Source organism: Homarus americanus, unplaced genomic scaffold, assembly GCF_018991925.1.
Source record: "Homarus americanus isolate GMGI-L3 unplaced genomic scaffold, GMGI_Hamer_2.0 scaffold39155, whole genome shotgun sequence".
In the NCBI taxonomy this organism is placed as follows: domain Eukaryota; kingdom Metazoa; phylum Arthropoda; class Malacostraca; order Decapoda; family Nephropidae; genus Homarus; species Homarus americanus.
Window position 1 is genome coordinate 11,118,063 of NW_024737042.1, and position 22,936 is coordinate 11,140,998.

Below are 22,936 nucleotides of genomic sequence, written 5' to 3' on the forward strand. Positions count from 1 at the left end.
ACAGTTGTCAAACCAGGAGAGGGACAGACCAGTGAACATCCACACTTTCCTGGAGGTTAGCCAGTGGACATTAATCTTACTCATGTCCATGTTCTTATAGGCGTGCGGCTTGCAGGCTGTGTAAATCACCGACAACTTGAGCTTACAGGTGCCAGAGGCATTGGTGGTGAACAGGACAGTGATGCACTCCTGCAACTTCTGGCCCCGACACTTGCTGGCAGATTTGATTATGAAGGTCTTGGATGGTAATTTCTTCCAAAAGAGCCCGGATTCATCCATGTTGAACACCTGGTCGTCGGTGTACTGTCCTTCCTCTATAATTTCTCGTAAGAATGGTGGAAAATTCATGGCAGCAGCATGGTCAGCACTAGCTCCTTCACCAACCATTTCGATGTCAGTTATTTTCTTGCATTTTTTTAAACCCTTGCAGCCACCCAGCGGAAGCAGTGAAGTGTTTGGGCTCTGCAATTTCCATTTTCCGCACCACTGCTATGTAAAGTTCTCGGGTGTAGTCCTGTACCGCGCGAGTGTCCACCGCCACGTTCCTTCTCGCCTGACGAATCAAGTAGCTCACCAATAAATCCTCAGTCTTGAGCAGCACTTTATTCTGACAATATTTTACCATTGACGCACCTGCAGAGTTAGTGATGCTCATGTGTTCTTTTATCTTGGCGGCATCTTTCTTGATCGTCCGGATCGTAGATTCGTTCACGCCATGATGGTGCGCCAAACCAACTTGTCTTGCTCCTTTCTCCAACTCCTGCACGATTTTGTATTTTACTTCATAGCTTAAAGCGCGTCGTATCTTCTTGGGCTTGGGGCGGCTTGGTCCAGGCAATTCAAGGTTTCTCGGGGGTGGTGGGGGTCCAGCAGGCGCCATTGTTGAACAGATTAGCAGGCACAAGAGAGAACAGTATACGTGGAGACTGAGAACAATGAGATTGCGCAGCTTATGTCAGCGACTTATTCCCTCTGGTAGTAGGCCACGTCATATTACATTAGACCAATGACAGCTAGCGGTGGAAGGAGGTAAGGATGCGTGGCCCAATCACAGTCCGATACATCATATGACGTCAGCGATATCGTAAGAGTAACATACTGCGCACCCTCCCTGCGCCGCTTCCTGCGTATGGTCAAGAATGTACAGCGTAACTAATAATTGGTGCATCTGGGCCTCTCGCGCCGCTTGCCGCATAAATGATGGAATTTACCGCGTAACTGACAATTGGCGCGTCTGGTCATGTGCCGCGTAAATGACCAAACGTGTAAAGGAAATCCGCGTAAATCCAGACTATACTATACATGTGTTTAAATTGTTCTTTAGAAACTTGTTTACACTTTGTTTATTATTAGATCTATATATACAGTAAATTATATAGGGGGTAATTAAAACACCAATTTATGGTACGAACATTTATATTTAATGCAGTAAACATAGTAAGTGGCCTGTCTACTGTGTGTCAAGACAATTCATCAAATACTTCATGAGAATTCTGAGCATCTGTTAAACCTGGTGGAAAAAATGGTCCTCTTAGGTGACTTATCACATCCAGGGAATCTGATGCAGAAAGGATAAAATATGGCAGTGTAAATTTGCTGATAGTAAAGCAAAACCAATACTGCTGATGAAGTGGACACACAGTAGTGATCCCCAGGCCACACTTCTTGTATAACACGGCATGAAGACTTGCTCCAGATGAAGTTCACAGAGGCTTGCCACGCACAAAAGAGCTACTAGTCATGGCTACAAGTCTTGCAAAACGAGAACAGTCCGGTTTGTGACTTGCTCGTGAATACAAAATTACGCATATTCAAAAAATGCAAAATCCATGTAAAACTTTGCTAAAGGTCATCCTACTTATTGTCGTGTTTCCAAACCCCAAAATGTGAGATGCACAATTGTACACAAGTTTTATCTTATATGGTCAATACTCACTTACTCACCAAGAGATTCATTTAAGCTACTAGCTACAGAGAAACAAAAGGAGCCAAAAAATATATTCTATCCTTTGAAGAATTAATCTCTAGAAAATAAGGCTTGCATGCATTATTGTCTTCATAACCTTGGATAAATTTGGAATAAACATAACTTTCAGAAAAAATCATTTGGGTATTCTCAGTAGCTCATGCCGAATATGGGACAGGTACAATGAACACACACTTCATACAAATTGTTCTGGATAAGATATATCTGATGAACTTTGGTCCAGTACTTTGTGCTTCATGAGAAGTCATGTGGTAGGTACTTGGGCCAAGTCTCATCAGTTATTGTGTGAAATGTATCACACTACACAATCTCCACTCACATTATAAAATGGACATAAATGAAATACTTTCCACCTTGCACAAATACAATCATGTACTATGGAGAAATACTGAGATGGGCCAAACACAGCAAGACAGACATATGGTATGTACAAAAAGCAGCCACTGTGTTATACAAACAACACATTCCTACAGCAACAGGAGTCCTAAGTCTAACGGTAAACATAATCAGGAAGTGCTGCTGGATAAAACACATCATGGAGTGAGCCTTATATATATACAAATCTTGGAAGTGGGAGAAAAAAAAACACCTTGTGACTTTTTGTAGCTGCCGGAGACTCATTCTGAACACATTTATTTGGTGGATCTCGACCAGCTGATTTTTTTTGCCTGTTCTGAACAAATTCATTGCAGTTTTACTCTAAAAGCAAGTAAAATGTATTTTCATGCACAGGATTAATTTGAACAGCATATAATTTGCAATAGTGGAAAAAAAAAAGCCTGATCAGGACCCACGAGCAAAGGGTAGGTGAGTTCTCCATGCGACTTAGCCTAAAGTACACTATTACTGCAGATAACAAAAAGCAGTTGCCAGACTTAAAGCTCAGGGAAAGCATCTACAGTATTTACAGCATTGAGGCATAACTTACAACACAGAGTCTGATAGCCTTCACACGCAGTTACACCGGAAATACTGATTTGAAAAACGTAGTACTGGAAATCCAATATAGCAATCCTCACATGAAAAACATTTAAATTTCCTTCATTGAAATGCAGGAAACTGCTCATGAGAAACATCTAATACAATATTAAGAAATAACACTGTCCATAGCATCATTGCTGCTTGTACTTTTGTGATTTTCCATTTAAAATGGCACATTTTGATGTGGAATATGCTGTATATGCAAACCCTGTTTTGATGAATATTTCACTAACATATTTAGAGTAAATACTCTCAATAGCATCTTGCTGGACCATTCAAACAGAAACCATACTGTTTATATGATACTGAAGAGTGAAACTTTGTGTTCAGAGCGTTGATCCAGGGCTGGTGGGGGACTAGTAGGTGTGTGAAGCATAGGTTCCATTTCCGGGGGTGGGTTGTCAGGGACCCCTCGAGCCACTCCGTTGGTATGGATAAAGCAACTACTGATGCTGTGGACCGTCGTGGTGGGCGGCGGCCTACCTGGTAAACCTCATTCAATACGGGTCTTGTATGAATTCTTCCAGATGGCAGCCAAGACCACTGTGGAATGGAAGCGATGGAAGATGGCCAGTGGCAAGGTGCATCGCAGCAAAATTGTCCAAGGGAGGTCACCAAAGAAGTCCAGCTAGAATATGGAAGATTGGTCATCATTGGAACAAAAAATAATAATTTTCTTTATAATTAGTAAAAAAAAACATAACAGCAGAGTATTCTTTATAAAATAAAAAAAAATCAATTACAGTACACCAAGTCTGTGTGTACCTGAAAATGATACATTAATAGTATTAAAAGCATCTAATATAATTTAAAACTAACTACTGTATACTCTACTCGTTAATAAAAGTGCTTTACAAGTGTTATCGCAAGTTGCGGCATATAAGTCGACCAAGATTTTTAGTTAAAATTTCAGGTTTAGGCCTATACTCGCCATATAAGTCAACCCCCCCCCCTTCCAGGGCCCAAACATAGGCTAGGCTAGAACTGAAATGTGGATATAGCCAATGGTGAATAAACCAGGGTATGTGCAGATGTACAGTATAATACAGTACACTACAATATTACTTATTAAGTGATGGTAAATATACTACAATAGAACTGTGTTTGTTAAGTGATGACATATAAACAATTGTACTGTACTAATTTAATAAGTGTTGAAGACAGACATAGTGGTAAGCCAATCAGCTGTTTGCTCTTTGAAAACAATGACACATGGTTTTCAGTGTGGGATTCTTTTTTCAGGAAAGCTGATTCTTTTAGGATAACATTTTATCAACCTGGCACCAAATGATAATAAATTATATGAGAATTGTGGTAAAATTGCATAAAGAAGTGTTAAAGGAATCTTGTGGGAGGTAGGGAGTGGGAGCCACCCACCCATGCTGCCACCCACCCATGCTACCCCCCACCCCTCTGCTCCCAGATATACACTTGTCTTCCACATACAATATACTCCTACACTTATTTGTTCTCATTTTTATCTTTATAGTACTGTACAGTATACAGCTTTCTCTTTATTCATAAGACAAATTCTGTGGTTACTTACATATAACACTTTACAGTAAATAACAATCATCTTGGTGACAACAGTTATTGACAACCAGACTTATATGTCTGATTTTCAACCCAGAGAGTTCTGTTTCATATTTTTTTTCTTATTGATGTAATATTTTTTTAATAACCTTGTTATACACTTAAGACCTTAGTTGTTGAAGTGCAGTAATAAAATAACAACAACTGATTTTCTTTAAGCAGTTCAGATAAGCAGTGTTATCTCCAACCCCAGCCTCATATATTCGCTTTTTTCGGACTGGGGTCTGCCCCAATTAGTCCGATTTATCGAGGTTCTACTGTACTGTAATTTAAAAAAGTCATCATCTCCACTTTCAGAATTCCAAGTTTATTTTTCTGCGAATCCCCCATACCAATGAAGAGGGAGGGAGGAGATAATCAACCTACAACAGTACTTCCTTCCCATAAATACTTTGCTTACCAGTGGCCATCATACTGAAAACCAGAATAATTATTTTACTATAAAAACATTTACTGTAGTACAGTGGTCCCTCGGTTAACAAGCGCCTCGGTTAACGAGATTTCGGTTAACGAGTTACCTTCCATAAGATTCTTAACTTCGGTTAACGAGCAATCCCTCGATTAACGAGTTTTTTACGAGCCGATCTCAACATGTTTTCGCTTGCATTTGGCGGTCCACCAGCTGTAGTATTAGTCCGCCAATACAGTAATCGGTTTTAGGGCTTAAATTCCTTACTATTTTAGTAAATATCAAGAAGTTTATACTATTCAATAATTTTAAAAGTTTAATATTAACTTTTTTAGTCATTTTAACAATTATTGAACATAATTGAAGGTAAAGAAACTAGTTTCTGGCATGCCATCCAGCCTCTTAACACACCAGACAGACGTCAGTCTCTCTCTGTTTTCAGTGGAGGTAACATCTTGCTTGAGACTCTCTTCAACTAAACACTTTTTTCTGTGTTTCCAAGCAAATTATTGGTCATTTTGAAATACAGTATATTTTACATATTGACAATATATAATGCAGTGCAGTGTTGATTTAAAGAAAATAATCTTGAAATACACCAAGAGAACTAAAATTTTATGGGTGAAATGGCATCATCAGTGACTTCTCTTCCACCCTGATGCCTTCTCTTCTTCCTTCTCCTCCACCCCAATTTTAATTCCCATCATCATCATCATCCAGGAGCCTTCTACATACACACCTCAAAGTAAGTGTACTTTTCTACCTTTTTTGTTGAATTTAGGCAATTTTCGGTGAGCTGGAACCAATTACCCAAAAACCCATTGAAACAATGGTTTCAGTTAACGAGTTTTTCGGTTAACGAGCAACCTGCTGGAACGGATTGTGCTCGTTAACCGAGGGACCACTGTACTGCACTACAAAAATTAATCCCTATAATTTTCTTGCTACTCCAGCTTTGAGGGAAAACAAAAAGTAATATACCTGGACAGGATTTGCTTCCACCTTCTGAGTTTCAAAGGTGTAGATAACCCACATAGTCAGGTTGCAGATGAGCAGGAACGTAACAACCTGACGCCCGGGTTTGGTTCGTTCGTGTTCTGGTAGGGAAACCTGGCGACGCTGTGTGTCCTTGATGAACACCATCTGGATAATCACCTGTAGAGTACGAATTCTCTTAAGTTAAGTATAGGTTATAGTTAAATACTTCACAAATCATAATTTCATAATTTCACAGATGGATCTTTCAATAGATCAGCAACAAGAACCATAACAGTTACTCATCCTTGACTGATATTTGACCTTTCTCTTCAGCAACACAGTTCTTTTTTACCACAAAAAAATCATACATGGTGGATTCATCCTGAAAATCTACTTTATGAACAAGTTTGGAAAGGCAACCTGTGTAAAGTAAATCAGGACATACAGGTTAGGAACCTAAGGAACCCTAAAGCAAGGTGGCTGGGGTAATCCATGGATCTGCCCCATCCTCCTGTAATAACTATTAGTCTTAAAAAAGGAAGATTAGATACCAAATTTACCAGTTAAATTAACCCTGAAGATGTCCTGAGATATAGATGAGGGCAAGGCAACATTGCTTCACTTTTCCTGTGAGATTCTCCAGTAAATTGGTTCCCTCCTTGTACAATAACCCTTAGACATTCCACTATAAATGTGTACATTATTGGCCATACTTGTTGACTGGAATAAACATTCAGTGGACTAGCATCCTGACAAAGGGTTGAGTAACCCATTTGCTGATGAATGCTAAGAGTTAAAGAGATGTACAGGTTGTAACTCTCTTGTCCGGCATTCTGTGGTTCGGAACAATTTTAATTTGCCCATGGAGAAAATTAATTTGAGTCTGGCACTTTCGATGTTTGGCTAAATTTGGCCTTACTTACCCTACTTTTTTGGTGAATTACTACCTGTAATAAAGCAACATCCTAATAAACCTACGAAAATAACACAGATAAAGTTAAATAAAATCTAAAAACAACACAGAAAAGTTCTTATGTTCTACAGCTTTAGCTCGAGTTGAACCTGATGGCTTGGCAACTTCGTCATCCGAGTAAAAACACACATAACATTGGCTGTCTTTATATTTTCAATTTTACCACCACTGGTGGGTAGAATTTTTTTTTAAATTCAGAAACATTAATTAAAATATATATGAACAGTAAATAAGTGTTGCTTTCATATTCTTATGTAGAGTAATGACTATATGTATTCACATGTGAGCACTTACATGCGCGATCTCTTTTTTTACCTTTTTTACCATTAATGGTTAGCTACTTCAATTGTTCCATTTATTAACATTAAATAACATTACTTAAAACAACCATATTAATTTTACTACAGCTAAAACCAAGGTCTTATTTTCTTCAGTTTTATACCGTATATACTCATGTACTGTATAGTTCGAGCTTTTAAGACCAAATTTTTAGGCAAAAAATTGGGGGTCGTCCTATACATGCGTAATAGTTTTGTTAGGTTGAACCCGTGCATGATGGGAAGGGCGAGGAGCAACTTTTAGCTTCAGACATGAAAAATATTTACCATTTACTGCCAGTAAACAATGGAAACGTAAAATATGTACCAATTAGTAATGAAAAGTTGTGCAGTTCCTTCAGCAAATGAAGCTCACCAACTTACAATAGGCTAAATTACCTTACAACGTGCTTTCAGTAGTCTATGTTGAAGTTCTTAGCACAGGCTAACATATCATAATCATATACGGTATCACAGTTCTCATTGATCTACAAAAAATACCGGTAATAAAAACCTTTTCGATATTTCACACTTAATATAATACTCGGTAATCTACTTCAACCTCCTATTGTTTACAACGACGCATGACGCATCATGCAACACCAGCTGTATCAGCTAGACGGTACACGTGTTTTTCGAATCGTTTTCAGTTAAAAAACTGTTACATCACATGTATATTTTACCTTAACTGTGCCTGAATGAATATATTCTCGGAAATAAATAGTAGTTTTGCTGAAACATGATGTATTTTAATGTTAAATAGGATAAAATACATGACGATAACAAAAGACTTTACTTAACCTTCCGATGTTCAAGAGAAGTTACTCGTTTTTTTAATAGTTTTTGGTTAAAATATTGTTATATTACAATGGTATTCTATTCATACTGTGCTTGATATAATACATTCACGGAAATGTAATATTTTTGCTGAAATGACGTAGGTATTACAGTGGAAAGTGAGATAAATTCGTGACGAAAACAATGACTCGCTTTTTTTCGTTCAAAAGATGTTACCGTAATCGCTTTTCGAATGGTTTTCAGTTAAAAAACTGTTGTATTACAATAATATTCTATCCTAATTGACTTGAATAAATCCTACGATACCATATTTCTGAATATTTTCATTAAAATCCATCAAAATCATTTTCCTTGTTATCGTCTGCAGCACCAAACAGCTTCTCCCAGTCCTCTCCTTGAACAGGGCTAGAGGGTACGTGTTTTTCGAATCGTTTTCAGATAAAAAACTATTACATCACACGTATATTTTACCTAAACTGCGCCTGAATGAATATATTCTCGGAAATAGATAGTAGTTTTGCTGAAACGTGATGTATTTTAATGTAAAATAGGATAAAATACATGACGAAAACAAAAGACTTTACCTAAGCTTCCGATGTTCTTGAGATGTTACTCGTTTTTTTAATAGTTTTCGGTTAAAATTCTGTTATATTACAATGATATTCTATTCATAATGTGCTTGATATAATACATTCACGGAAATGTAATATTTTTGCTGAAATTACGTACGTATTAAAGTGGAAAGTGGGATAAAATCGTGACGAAAACAATGACTTTTGCTTTCTTTCTTTCAAAAGATGTTACCGTAATCGCTTTTCGAATGGTTTAGTTAAAAACTGTTGTATTCCAATAATATTTCCTCCTAATTGACTTGAATAAATACTTGAATGGAATATACAATATTTTTGTTGAAACTACCGGTGTTTCATGCATGGCGAGCCTCAGTTTATAGGACGTAGAGCGTTTTTACTGAAGGTTTTGTTGTTCCATTACCCTCAAAAACGTGGGTCGAACTATAAACGAGGAATATCATAAATTAACGATTTCTTGGTCAAAAAATCAGGGTCGACCTATAAACGAGGGGGGGTTATAGACGAGTATATACGGTATGTAGAACCAGTCAGTCACTGGTTTTGTAAACAACGAAAACAATGCTGTCTCGTCTCCTCGTGTTTTAATATTCTACATATTATTAATGAATTGTATTGTTCATTTTGCACACATAAACATTAATTCAATCAAAAAGACATTTAGTAATAAACAAAAAATTAATGTTTTATACATAGAGAAATGATGCTGTTTACACAATTGTGCACGTCTGAACGTTGGCGAGCCGCTCAAACCCGCCGAAATTCGAGTTTCCGCCAACAAAATTTTAAATTGTGCAGTGTTTTTTTTGGTCCAAATATAAAACGTTGAATTAAAAACTCGCGAAATTTGAGAACCCTTCAATATGTCTTCAAAGAGACCACGAAGCAGTGAAAGTGGTGCTAGTGCTTCCAAGTGTATGCACAAGTCACTATATATCCATATATCCAAGAAAAGGGTGAATTTCCATGGTCCAGCACCGGTCAGGTCCCGAGGTTGCCAGACTAGAGAGGTACAACCTGTACTATACACCTGTCTAGCTACCCTACATATAGCAGGAAAAGATTGGATGTACAAAATATTCAATCCTTCATTGTTTACTGGAAATAATAAATTCATGATCAATTAAAACATTACTTTACTGCTAATGGACTACTACTTGAAAATCTAAGTTTTAGTTTCCTTTATATAATTCTGTATATAATTTTCATACTTTATTTCTGAGTGATATGCACCTGCTCCAACCCAATACATATCTCAAAATAAATTATGGCTGACAAAACAGACAATTTCAATGTAAAATACAGTACAAAATTATTTCACACAATTTACCTGAAGTACAGAAAGAATTCCTGTGACCATGACAAGCAAATTTGGTTCCTTAGTGTAGGCAGACATTGACCCAGCCACTGTGGAAAAGACTGCATATGCAAAGAGTCCAAAGGCTGAGACCATAAGAAGAATGTCATCCAATTCCTCTTCTCGTTCTCCATGGAATTTAAGCTGGCGAACCCTGTGGGAAAAATGAACCTGTGTAAAATGCACTTTACCACTCTATTATAAACTTCAATTTCTGTTAACCTAAATACAGTATATAGCTAAGTAAATAAGCTTTCTATAGCCTAGAGCAGGCACGGGCAACCTTTTCTCAGTCTTGGGCCGCATTAAGATTTAGGTATTTTTCTGCGAGCCAACCCACCAAAATTTATTTCCTACCTAACCTAAAAGTAATGTTAATATTGTATTAGCACAGACAGTGAAACAGTTTATTGTCATGTCCACCTTACGATAGTTTCAGTTTACAATCAAAGTCTTTTTCCCATTAATGAAACAAATCCATCATAATAATTTTACAGATGATGATTGAAGCAGTCTGTGAATACGTTGATTTTTCCTACAGTTATAGCATTTTTCTTACTAATGAGACAAACCCACCAGAATAATGCCTAAGTATATTTCGGTCGAAAAATTACCAAGACATATATGGCTTAATATTTTGGCAATTTCAGCCAAAAATTTTATTTCATAGAAAATCTCAGTACAGGTACTCCTGAGCATGCTGATTCCGAATATATGGTCCACGATTCAATGACACTTGGAAGATTTTAATTTTATTATTTCAATGCTAATTACTCCCCAACTATGGGTTCCGAGGTGCATTTTTAGTGTTTTGCATTTCTGGAAGTACTTAATCAATTAAACCCTTTAAATTCTAATTCCACGAGAAAAGTATATTTAGGTTGAAAAATTACAAAGACATCTGGCTTAACCCTCTCGTGCATGATGTGATTTGTGTCATATACATAATAAGATCAACTTCACGGTGACGCAAATCGAGTCACCAAACTTTAAAAAAAAAAAATAGCCAAAAATTAAGTTTTCAACAGAATTGCATCAAATTTTGATGCATCATACTAGCAAGCAAGTTCTTTCAAATAAACCAATTGCGCAATATTATCTCAGCAGTCAAGCCGTGAGTGTAAGCTGTGTCCATTTAAATTTCCATAGCTCTGTGCGGGCTGCCTCAACTCCTGGATTACAGTGCTTACCCTACTACCTGAAATAATTTATTTTTAGTGTTAGAGAAGTGAAGTGATGGTTGTGTAATGAAATATTTTTTATAAATTTACAGGGAAGTGTTTATTTTCAAAAGCGTTACCGTATCAGGCAATACAACCTCATTACAATGACAATGTCTCAAAAAAAGCCTCTGAAAGAGGATGATTTTCTAGACTTACAGTACATGAATTTTATCAGTACCAGTCTCTCTTATAGTGTTGGCTACAGGAGGCAATATAATTTAAACCGATATAAAATATAAAGCCAAAAATAACCCCAAAAGTTAAAAAAAAAAAAAGTTTTACCATTTGAGAATCAGTGTTTTGCTATTTTCTCAAAAAATATTGTCATATCAGAAATTTGATTACTGGGTTGAAAATATCATGAAATTCCGCTTCTTTGAATTGAATTGAATTGGAACAGTTTATTTAGCCAGAAAAACACAGATAAAGAGTGGATAATAATAACAATATTAACATGGCTGAGCCAGTTGAGAACCTGAGCTCTCTTTCAGGCACCTGATATATACTGTACATTTATCTCAAGGAAGTATTATGTAACATTTAGTATCATCTGGAATAGTACAATAGCATGGTGGTAATAAGAACATCTTATAATGTTACCACGGTTATCACTTCAATATTTATTAATTTTATTTATTTATTATTTTTTGTTTAGTTTGTGTTTTTATTTTATTTTTTATTTATTTATATATACATAAATTATTGTGGAATTGAAAAACATAAGTACAGTCAACCCTCACTTTACGCGGTCCCACATTCCGCGTTTCCACGTTTACGCTGTGTCCTGCCGGAACCCAGGATGCTCACATTCCGCGGTGCGTGTACCCCTTTACGCGGAGAGCGGCTGGCGAGCCGCGCCATTTTTGGATCCAAACCTCCCGCCATCCGCCATGTTGTGTAAGCGGCGCGAGCATGGTGCGCACAAGGTCGCCCAGTCATCAAAACATTACCAGTTCTTCACCCGCCACCCACCACAGCCGGCCCAAGTCAGTGATAGTGATAATTATAGTGAGGATATGGACTTATATGGAATTTGAGGGGTTTGAGAAAGAGGCCCTGCAAGCCTCTGTGGTGGATAGTGATACAATTGATACAAGTGATACAGGTGAGGGCCAATAATCTGCCCTCTGCCTTGGAACCAACCACCCATCCCCGTGTGCCCAGCCATCTTTTCTACTAATGTAAGTGTTAAAAAACCTAATATTATTGATATTTCTCTTAATTATTAATTGTGTGTGCATACCATCATAAAGTTAAGATAATATTTTTACTACAACATAGTTGTGTGTCGTCAAAAAGTGGAGTTTGGGGGTCGGCCCGGTCTCTATTTCAATTAATCCCTTATGTTATGTTGTTCACTTTACGCGTTTCTCACTTTCCACGGTACCCTGTGGGTTATATTAACCGCGTAAAGTGAGAGTTGACTGTATAATGGGGAAGCAGTACAACCTGGGTTATACAGTAATAAGGTTGAACAAGAGGACAGAGCTGTCAGGATTATGTCTAGTTGGCAATTGTGTTTACTGCAATGGTAATTACTTATCTATTTACATGATAATTTCCGATAAAACGGTTTTGATGGTACAATAGAAGCAGGTACTGTAACTATACAGTACTGTAGTAGGTGTTACAAGAAATATTAATACTTAGACAATAGATACTTTTTTAAGAGATGATTTAAAGGAAGGGAGCGTAGTCTTTGCTCGGATGGGTGGGGGTAAGTTGTTCAACACCTTCACACCGTGATATTTTATGGAGGTCTGGGACTGAGAGGAGCGCATGGGGGTGGTCTTAGTAGCTCTGGGTGCCTTCAGTTGCATCTCTGATTATTCCGGAACTGGAAATAATTATTGTCAAGCAAGTGATTGATATATTTGTAAACAAAGAGGGCACAGCAGTAGGTGTTAATACTGTATCTTCGAATTTTAAAATTTTCAATACAGCAAATTTTTCGTTTATGTGATCTGTTTTTCAAGTACCGTAGGTCATTATCCGTACAACTTTCTTTTGTGCAGTAACCAGAGATTGTCTTTTTGAAGAGCCACAGGCTCAGACAACTTTGAGCTAGGAGGTTGTGAACGTATTGGTATGTACTATTTTCGCTCATGTTTATTAGAAGTGACGAAAAATAACTACATACAGTATATACAGAAGGCCCCCAAGTTCGTGGATTTTTATTTTGTGGTCCTCTATTATTTGCGGATGACACCCTGGATGTACCTAAGAATGTCTATGGGTAGTTTTAAAGTTGCCGGCATTTTCGCGGATGGTACAGGAAGCCATTTGTTCTAAAGACAGTAATTTCCTTTACCTGTATTGTAAAAATGTGTGTGTGTGTACACACACACACACACACACACATGCAAAACACATACAAATAATTAATATAGTAATTGGAAAGTCCTCCTACAAATAATCAGAAACAAATTTATTAAAAATGTAACAGTCTACCCTCAAGTCTGTCCTTTATTACATTATTAATAGAGTACGGAATTGAGGGTAGAATCACATTTATAATAAAAAAAAATTCTGATTATTTGTGAGGATTTTCCTATTATTATTTTTGTATGTCTTTTGTGTGTGTGTATCTACACACACACATACAGCTCCTCCTCGACTTACGACAGGGTTAGGGACCCAAATCCAGGTCATAAGTCGAAAATGCTTAAATAATATGCATAGAAAATCTAAAATGAGTGTCTTTTTCTTCTCAGAACCACAAAACTCTCACTTTTAAGCTTGCCAGCCATTTTAAAGTGAATTACAAACAAAAATTTTGTCAGTACACACCGCAATCACTAATGTCGGGAGTCGAAAATACGTAATTTGACATAATTTTGGTACGACTGAGGCGGTCGTATGCCTGGGTGGTCGTAAGTCGAGTCGGTCGTAACTCGAGGAGTACAGTGGTCCCTCGGTTAACGAGCACAATCCGTTCCAGCAGGTTGCTCGTTAACCGAAAATCTCGTTAACCGAAACCATTGTTTCAATGGGTTTTGGGGTAATTGGTTCCAGCTCACTGAAAATTGCCTAAATTCAACAAAATAGGTAGAAAAGTTCACTTACTTTGAGGTGTGTATGTAGAAGGCTCCTGGATGATGATGATGATGATGATGATGATGATGATGTGAATTTGAAGTGGGAGATGGAGGAGGAGAAGGGAGAAGAGAAGGAAGTGGAGGTGGAGGAGAAGCATTTTACTGCTTCTTGGAAGGTGAATCACCTTCCATGAAAATGTCAGGAACCTCTGGACTGACAGATTCTCCACCATGAACATCCTCTCTCCTTCTTGAAGTGGAAGGCTGAGGGATAGCATCTTGTTCACTCTGCCTTTTACTGAAGAAAGTGTCAATTGTGGTCTGTGGGGCATCTCTCCTCCTCACCATTAACTTATGTTTAAAGAAGGAGACCACTGAGTCCTCAACATGACACAAAGTTAGTTCAGTTTTTCCACATCTGAGTGCTTTGAAGCCAGTTCCCTGAACTTCTCCCAATAGTAAATCACACCTTTCAACTGTTTAGCTAACATATGGTCATCACTTTCAATTTCCTCCTCACCACTGTCAGCCTCTACCTGTAACATCTCATCCAGTTGCTTTAAGTCATCAGGAGTAAGTTCCTCCTCATGAGACATCACAAACTCTTCCACATCCTCCTCCTCCACTTCAAGGCCCAATGACTGACCAATGGACACAATTTCCTGGTCCAACTCTGTTTCTTCCTCAAATCCCTCAAAATAATGGACTACTGATGGCCACAGTGCTTTCCATGAAGGATTGAGGTATCTAGTGGAGACTTCTTGCCATGATGACACAATCAATTTTACAGCCTCCAGGATGTTGAATTGTGTCTTCCAGAAATGTTTCAGTGTTAGTTCAGGATCATTGGAAGTTGCCTGATGACACCTCCTAAACATTTTCTTCATGTACAACTTCTTGAAGTTGCTGATCACATTCTGGTCCATTGGTTGTATGATTGATGTAGTGTTTGGAGGCAAAAACAACACTTTCACAAAGTCAAATTGATACTCCAAATTTCTGGCAAGGTCAGGGTCATGACCAGGAGCATTATCCATGAGGAGAAGAGCCTTTAAAGGGAGTTTATTGGTGGTTAGGTAGCTCTTGACAGAAGGGCAAAACACATCAACAGCCCATTCATTAAAGAGCTGTCTTGTCACCCATGCCTTACGGTTGGACTTCCAATAAACTCCAAGCTTTGTTCTTACCACTTTCTGTTGCTTGAACACCCTGGGGTTTTCAGAGTGGTAGACAAGCATAGGCTTCAGTTGGAAATCCCCTGAAGCATTGGCACCAAGCAATAGAGTGAGACGGTCTTTCATTGGTTTATGCCCAGGTAACGAGGCTTCATCTCTGGTGATGAATGTTCTTTTGGGCATCTTTTTCCAGAACAGCCCAGTTTCGTCCACATTGAACACTTGCTGTGGAAGATAATTTTCTTCTTCCATCGGTTCTTTAAATTCAACTAAAAACTTTGCTGCCCCTTCCTTATCAGCACTAGCAGCTTCACCATGCCTAACAACACTGAAAATGTCACTTCCTTTCTTAAATTTTTCGAACCAGCCTTTGCTGGCCCGAAAATCTTCAAATTCTGTGCCTGAAGAACCAGGTTGATCTGTCTTTAAATGTTCGTAAATCTCCCTGGCTCTTTCACAAATGAATTCAGTAGAAACTGAATCACCTTTCATCTGTTTTTCCCCATTCCAGATGAGAAGTAACCTCTCAGTTTCTGCAATTAGGGATCTACTTTTAAACACAATTGTAGATTTGTCTCTCACTTTCACTTCTTTAAATTTGTCTTTCTGTGCAAGAATTGTCGACACAGTTGATGCCGACATGCCATATTCTTTGCATAGCGCATTTGTTCTAATGCCTTATTCATGTTTTTTTATGATTTCCTGCTTGGTTTGGATTGAAATCGCTTTTCTTGATCTCTTAGGCCTCATGCTGGATTCAAACAATGTCAACACGTGTTTTTTAAAGTTAAACTTGTTGTAAATAAAGAATATTTTCTTTAAAATAACACTGCACTGAGCTATATATTGTCAATATGTAAAATAAATTTCAAAATGACCAATAATTTGCTTGGAAACACAGAAAAAAGCATTTAGTTGAAGAGAGTCTCAAGCATGATGTTACCTCCAGTGAAAACAGAGAGAGACTAACGCTTGTTTGCTGTGTTAAGAGGCTGGATGCCGCTCATTAAAGTAGTCACTTTACCTTCAATTATGTTCAATAATTGTTAAAATGACTAAAAGATTTAATATTAAACCTTTAAAAGTATTGAATAGTATAAACTTCTTGATATTTACTAAAATAGTAAGGAATTTAAGCTCTAGAACCGATTAATGTATTGGCGGACTAATACTAAAGCTGGTTGACCACCAAGTGCAAGCCAAAACTTGTTGAGGTCGGCTCGTAAGAAACTCATTAACCGAGGGATTGCTCGTTAACCGAAGTTAAGAATCTTATCGGAGGTAACTCGTTAACCAAAATCTCGTTAACCGAGGCGCTCGTTAACCGAAGGACCACTGTAGCTGTATATACTTATTTCATTGTTATATTTTCATAGTTAGTTACTCTTACGTGATGAAACAGTAACGAATTGTGTGTGAAGATTATTCTTTTAATACATATTGCTTTACTCACAATAAACTGGTTGCATCTACCTGAACCTTGGGCCACATTAAATAAAAATTTTCAATCACTCCAAGGGCCGCAAACACATGGTCTGGGCTGTGGGATGCCCATGCATGGCCTAGAACTATAATATGTACTCAATAAAAAAGCATTAACCTTCTAATAAAGACTCACTTTCTTCACTATAAGAGAAAAATCCTTTTAACAATTAGTATTACATGATATACAGTGCATTGAACCTAGTCTTCATCATAACTATTAAGAGTATAGTAAAATACTAGCCCTGTGATCTGTAAATTTTGTACACAACACTGAGATTTCACAAATTTTAATGATAAAATATGAGCTATGGTGCTAGTTATGGTAAAATGGGAATGGAAAGTAATGGCAATAAGGAATAATGAACAGGACATTAGGTTGGCAGTAAAGGGTAAGAGAGGAGGTTGGCAGTGAGAAGAGGGGGTAGGAGGAGTACAGATTGATTACCAAAATTACAAGGATATACAGGTTGTACCTCTCTAGTCCGGCATTCTGTGGTCCGGAAACTCCCGTGGTCCGGAACGATTTTAGTTTGTGCAATAAGTAAATAGGCAGCTTTTTTTTCTTTTTTTTTCTTTTTTTTTATCTGAATTATTATTATTATTACAGGAGTATTAAATTTTTGCCCCTCAGGCCCCAATGTGGGTCAGTGACCTATGCCCGGGTGGGCTAATCCCCTTAAAAAAAAAAAAGCCGCGGGAAATTAAGGTTTGTTTACATCCGGCAGTTCGGCTGCTCTCTCTCTCTCTGCTTGTCTATACAGAGTACAACATTTAACCCTTCAATATATATGAGCAGTAAATAAGTGTTGCTTTCATATTCTTATGTAGAGTAATGACGATATATTTTCACATGTGCGCACTTACATACGAGCAGTCTCACTTTTTTTTTTACCATTAATGGTTAGCTACTTATATTGTTCCATTTATTAACATTAAATAACATTACAGGTTCTTCAAGCAACCATATTCATTTTTTACATTAATTTTACTACAGCTAAGCTCAGGGTCTTATTTTCTTCAGTTTTATATGTAGAACCAATGAGTCACTGGTTTTGTAAGCTTTAACATAAACAATGCCGGCAGCCGTCTCGTCTCTCTAATATTCCACGTATTATTAATAAATTGTATTGTTAATTTTGCACACGTACATTAATTCAATAAAAACAAATTCAGAAACATTAATTAAAATATATATGAACAGTAAATAAGTGTTGCTTTCATATTCTTATGTAAAGTAATGACGATATGTTTTCACGTGTGCGCATGCGCACTTACATATGCGATCTCTCTTTTTTCTTTACCATTATCGTTAGCTACTTCTATTGTTCCATTTATTAACATTAAATAACATTACTTAAAACAACCATATTAATTTTACTACAGCTACAACCAAGGTCTTATTTTCTTCAGTTTTATATGTAGAACCAGTCAGTCACTGGTTTTGTAATCAACGAAAACAATGCTGTGTTATTTCCTCGTGTGATTTAATATTCTACGTATTATTAATGAATTGTATTGCTCATTTTGCACACATAAAAATTAATTCAATAAAAAAGACATTCAGTAATAAACAATAATGAATCTTTTGTACATAAGAGAAATGACGCTGTTTACACGATTATGCACGTCGTCTGCACATTGGCGGGCCGTTCAAACCCGTCGAAATTCAAGTTTCCGCCGTCAAAATTTTTATTTATTTATTTTTTTGTGTGTTCCAATAAAATACGTTAAGACTTAAAAACTCGCGAAATTTGAGAAGCTATTATGCGACATTTAACCCTTCAATATGTCTTCAAAGAGACCATGACGCAGAGAAAGTGGTGCTAGTGCTTCCAGGCATAAGCACAAGTCACTATCTATCCAGGAAACGGGTGAATTTCCATGGTCCGGCAATTTCCATGGTCCGGCACCGGTCAGGTCCCGAGGTTGCCGGACTAGAGAGGTACAACCTGTACAATACTGTATCAAGTAACATCCTTATCTGCTTCCCCTGTCAACAATACTGTACCCCTATTTCTCAAATGTATTCATGAGAAGTAGCAGAAGGACACTTGTATGTAACCAGTGAGGGTCTGGTTCACAGGTGCATGGTACAGTATCAGACTGTACAGTACTTACAATTTTTAGTAGGAGACACTTCAAATCATAATTGGTTTGAGTATTGCATCTGACAAGGTTCTTCACCCTCAATTCTATTTTAAATTTTTATTTTTTTCCTTAAAAATTTCCAAGAAGGGGATTTTTAGCAATGCCTCCCCCGCCCCGCCCCGCCCCACCCCTCCGTCATAACTACACTCCTGGGTGCTATTATCATGTTCTCAAATGGTGGATAGCAGCAAATGTAATATCGATGTTGACAACAGGCAATAATAATAATAATGTCCAAAGCCCTTTGATAACTAAGAATTACATATGTACTTCCTCTTCTTACTGAGGTCCAGGACTGTAAATCTGGAGGAAGTCCACATTTACTGCCTCATTTAATTTTTTTTTGAATTTGTGGTGTGTGAGTTTTCTTTATCTAACCAGTTTTTCAAATATGTTATCATGTCACAGCCTTTAACAGCCAAAGATATAGTCATCCTGATGGAATGGAAGCTCCCAGATTAAAAACCAAAACTTCTTGGTCTACAGATATCAGAGCCCACCATCCACCATCTCATATTCCCAGACCTACCAACATTGGAAAATGTAAATGTGTTTCAATATTCAAGCAATGAAAGGGGTAGGGGTGGGCATGCCCCAGGGACAAATGCTTAAAATTGATAGACTAATTATTGTGCATCCTGGAACATTTTAAAGAATAATTTTTTTTACAAGCAGCAATTTTCATCTTGCTTTTTCTCAATATATTTTGCCCCTCAAGTTTCTCAGATGTCTTTGCACCATACGAAAAACTTTGCTGTTGTGTCAAATCTTACGATCTTCTGACTACACAATTCACTTCCATTTATGGTATAATACTGTTTACTATTTGCCACAATCCATCTTTAACGCAGTCAAGCCCAGCACTGATGCCGTATTGTAACTGCTGTACTACCAGCATGATATCACCAAGTCATTGGCATTTTACAAAACTAATTCCTTTATCAAATAAAATTTTGGCATTTGTTTGACAATACATGGTTGATTTATTAATTTTTCAATAACATAATTTATTGGTGGAATTTACTAAGTAAGCATCAGTATATTCTTCTGATTATTGTTTTTTATTTATAAAAGTCTCTTGGCCAAAGAGAAGATCAATGTAACAATTGTAACATCCAAATGTTAAGGTTCCTTTTTATTTTTTTTTTCAAGAAATGCCTATCCACATGCCATCAGCCTAAATTGTGTAGTTGTCCTTCCCCCATCTCTCCCACTCATTTCAATACCAGCTAGAGTGAGAATCCAGTACCTAAGTTATTTATGTACATCTGGTAAACTTTTAAAAAATTCCTGTTCAGCAACTTTACCAGAATTTTTTTTTTACCCTTTTTTATCAAATTAGAATTGTGTGGGGTACAACTCTTTGCAGATATCAAGTTTTGTAAATGAAGTATCTATTTTTAATTTGTTGTAAGGTAAAGATTACTTGACCTCATAGGTGGATTAATCAACTGCCTTGGTAGAGTCTGCAGATGTAGAGATAATGAAGGATGGGGGGGGGGGATAATACCCAGTAAATTGAACCTGGAGTGTGAAGACAGTAAGCACACCCAAAAAGGTTGGCTGATGCAATCTCTACCTCAGTGTGACCTTGTTATAATCTTTACACATGCTCAACAACTCACCGAGGTCTTGCATACCATACCACTGGCTGTCTCACCTCATACCGTCTCTCATTCCTCCTGCCAGTCACCCGATATGCATTTACTGAATTCTCCTTAAATTTCCCTTATATTTTCACTCCATATTATCATCTCTTAACATTTCTTTCTATTATCAACAACTTTCTTCATAACTTCATATTCCTCTCACAAGTCATTTTGTATACATTCTGAGTAACCAGTCCTTCTTGTCAATGTACCTTTCTCAAACATTGTGGTAAACTTCTCATCATTCTAAGTCTTCTCATATGATAAGTTCACATTCAAACACTTTTCTATTCCTTAACCCTTGGTCAACAATCCTCCTCCTATTATGGTATATCAAGACCTATTATTTCTTCTTCCTCTAGACTTTCTTTTTACTTTAATCAAATTCAGTTATACAAACTATTCTCCTACTGTCAATCTCCTTGAAAATTAGAACTGGATACAGTACTTCTGCTTTTGTGAACTGACCTGACAAAACCAATGAACATGGCAATGATACTGAAGAACATTATCCCACAGTGAGAGCAGTCAGCCAGGTATATAGCCAGCATCTTTAACTCTTCTCGGTTGACTAGCACGAAGAAGAGGATGAGACATATCAGTGAAGCCACCAAGACAAGAAGGCCACAGAAGAGCCCCTTGCTGGCACCGACACAGTCCACACGGGAATGACAGCGCCGAGACACAACTGACATGCCATCTCCTGCCACCTCCGGGTCATACACAAACCTGAAAAAAATTCTCTCTTGCTCAAAGAACAATAACTAATACAAATGAAATATGCATTGACAATTATCCAAATGTAATAGTCAATCGATTAGTCTTAAAGTTTATTTCAATGCTAGAAGTTTGCTGTATATCAGAAAATTTTAAAAAATGTTCCTGCATATTCAAATAATCTTTTATTAACAAATGATACTTCACCTTTCGTGTAGGTATGATTCTTTCAGTGGTAAATCCCTCCTGTCATTTTAAAAAAAAGAGCGTATATTGTTTAAATTTAACCAAAATTTTTATCCTAATATTAAAAATATTCAATTACAGAAACACGCTTACTGCTAAAAATTGTAATAATGTTCACAATTAAGAACATTCATGACGATTATATAAAACAAAGAAGAAACTACCTTGGATTCCGCCCAATGTGCTTCCACATTATATAGAGGACTGAAGCACCAATAAGAGAGTACTCGACGATGAAGGGGTAGAGGTATGGGGCAGAGTCTGATACAATGGAACCCATTATCTCCACACGCCCACATGTACGGTTGACAATGTCCTCCTCACTCACCCAACCATTGGCTGTTGAATCATCAAATTTAAGATACTTTTATCAGTTAAACAGTATACTCTGTATTCTCAATATGATTCAGTACTAGAGAGCACAAAATTGAAAAGTGAATAAAAAACAAAAACATCTGTAAAACTGAAAGGGAAGAAGAGGATAACTGCAAGACTTACAAAGCTTACAATTTTAAAGAACCTCTAAATTGTTGCAGAGGTAAATTCATGCAATAAAAATAAGAAAAATTCCAGTGTGTAATATCTGTTAATACCACCTGTACATGTTATAAACATCCAAAACTCTTTTATAAGCCTTTAGAATCTATCATGCAAAACCACATGATGCAAAAATATTCATCAAGGGAAGAGTACAGCTGTAGGAATTCTGTACTGTGAGGTTAGTGGGTAACAACTACATTTCCACTGACACTAGTAAAGTACACATTACTTCATTCAGAAAATGTTCGAGATAAACATTTATAACATGCCTGTACTATGATAACAGGCCAAAATCGATACATAAAGCACTAGGGTGTTGGGGCCAAAAATCAGCCTGAGAGTTTAGCTTCCCAGGTTCAAGCTCAAAAGTGTGCACTTCAGTCCCAAGGGACATACCCTGCTGCATGGTTTCATTGATTTCCTGCATTTCAGCAAAATCGTCCAGATTATAGAGGTACTTGTTGGGGGCCAAGAGGCCACGATTTTCCAGTGCACGTCGAATACCCTCTGTCAGTGAGAAGAGAGAGAGAGTCAGAAAGAGTCTACACCAGAAGAGCGGTTAGTTAAAGAAAGATGGGTTATTAAAAAGCCTGCTAATTAAATTATCGCACTAGAAGCAGAGATCAATTTTTTTTAAAGAAAAAGTGACAGCCTTTACTAATTTCTATATAGGACTGAAGTGATATGGCATCTTGTCATCTTCACATCTCTTCAAATATTTATAAGTGAAGA

At 37.2% G+C, this 22,936-nt stretch overlaps 1 protein-coding gene across 1 annotated transcript in view; it reads right to left on the bottom strand.

The window, feature by feature from the left end:
• Positions 1-1,398: 1,398 nt before the first annotated feature.
• Positions 1,399-22,936, bottom strand: part of LOC121872716 (proton channel OtopLc-like) — a 45,522-nt gene continuing 23,984 nt past the window's right edge. Inside the window, exons 7-13 of the mRNA XM_042375726.1 lie at positions 22,601-22,711; positions 21,829-22,003; positions 21,626-21,664; positions 21,170-21,430; positions 9,957-10,137; positions 5,952-6,125; positions 1,399-3,596 (exon numbers count right to left, since the gene is read on the bottom strand). Of these exons, the coding sequence (XP_042231660.1) occupies positions 3,462-3,596; positions 5,952-6,125; positions 9,957-10,137; positions 21,170-21,430; positions 21,626-21,664; positions 21,829-22,003; positions 22,601-22,711 (1,076 nt within the window). The 3' untranslated portion in view covers positions 1,399-3,461. The remainder of the gene's footprint in view (positions 3,597-5,951; positions 6,126-9,956; positions 10,138-21,169; positions 21,431-21,625; positions 21,665-21,828; positions 22,004-22,600; positions 22,712-22,936) is intronic.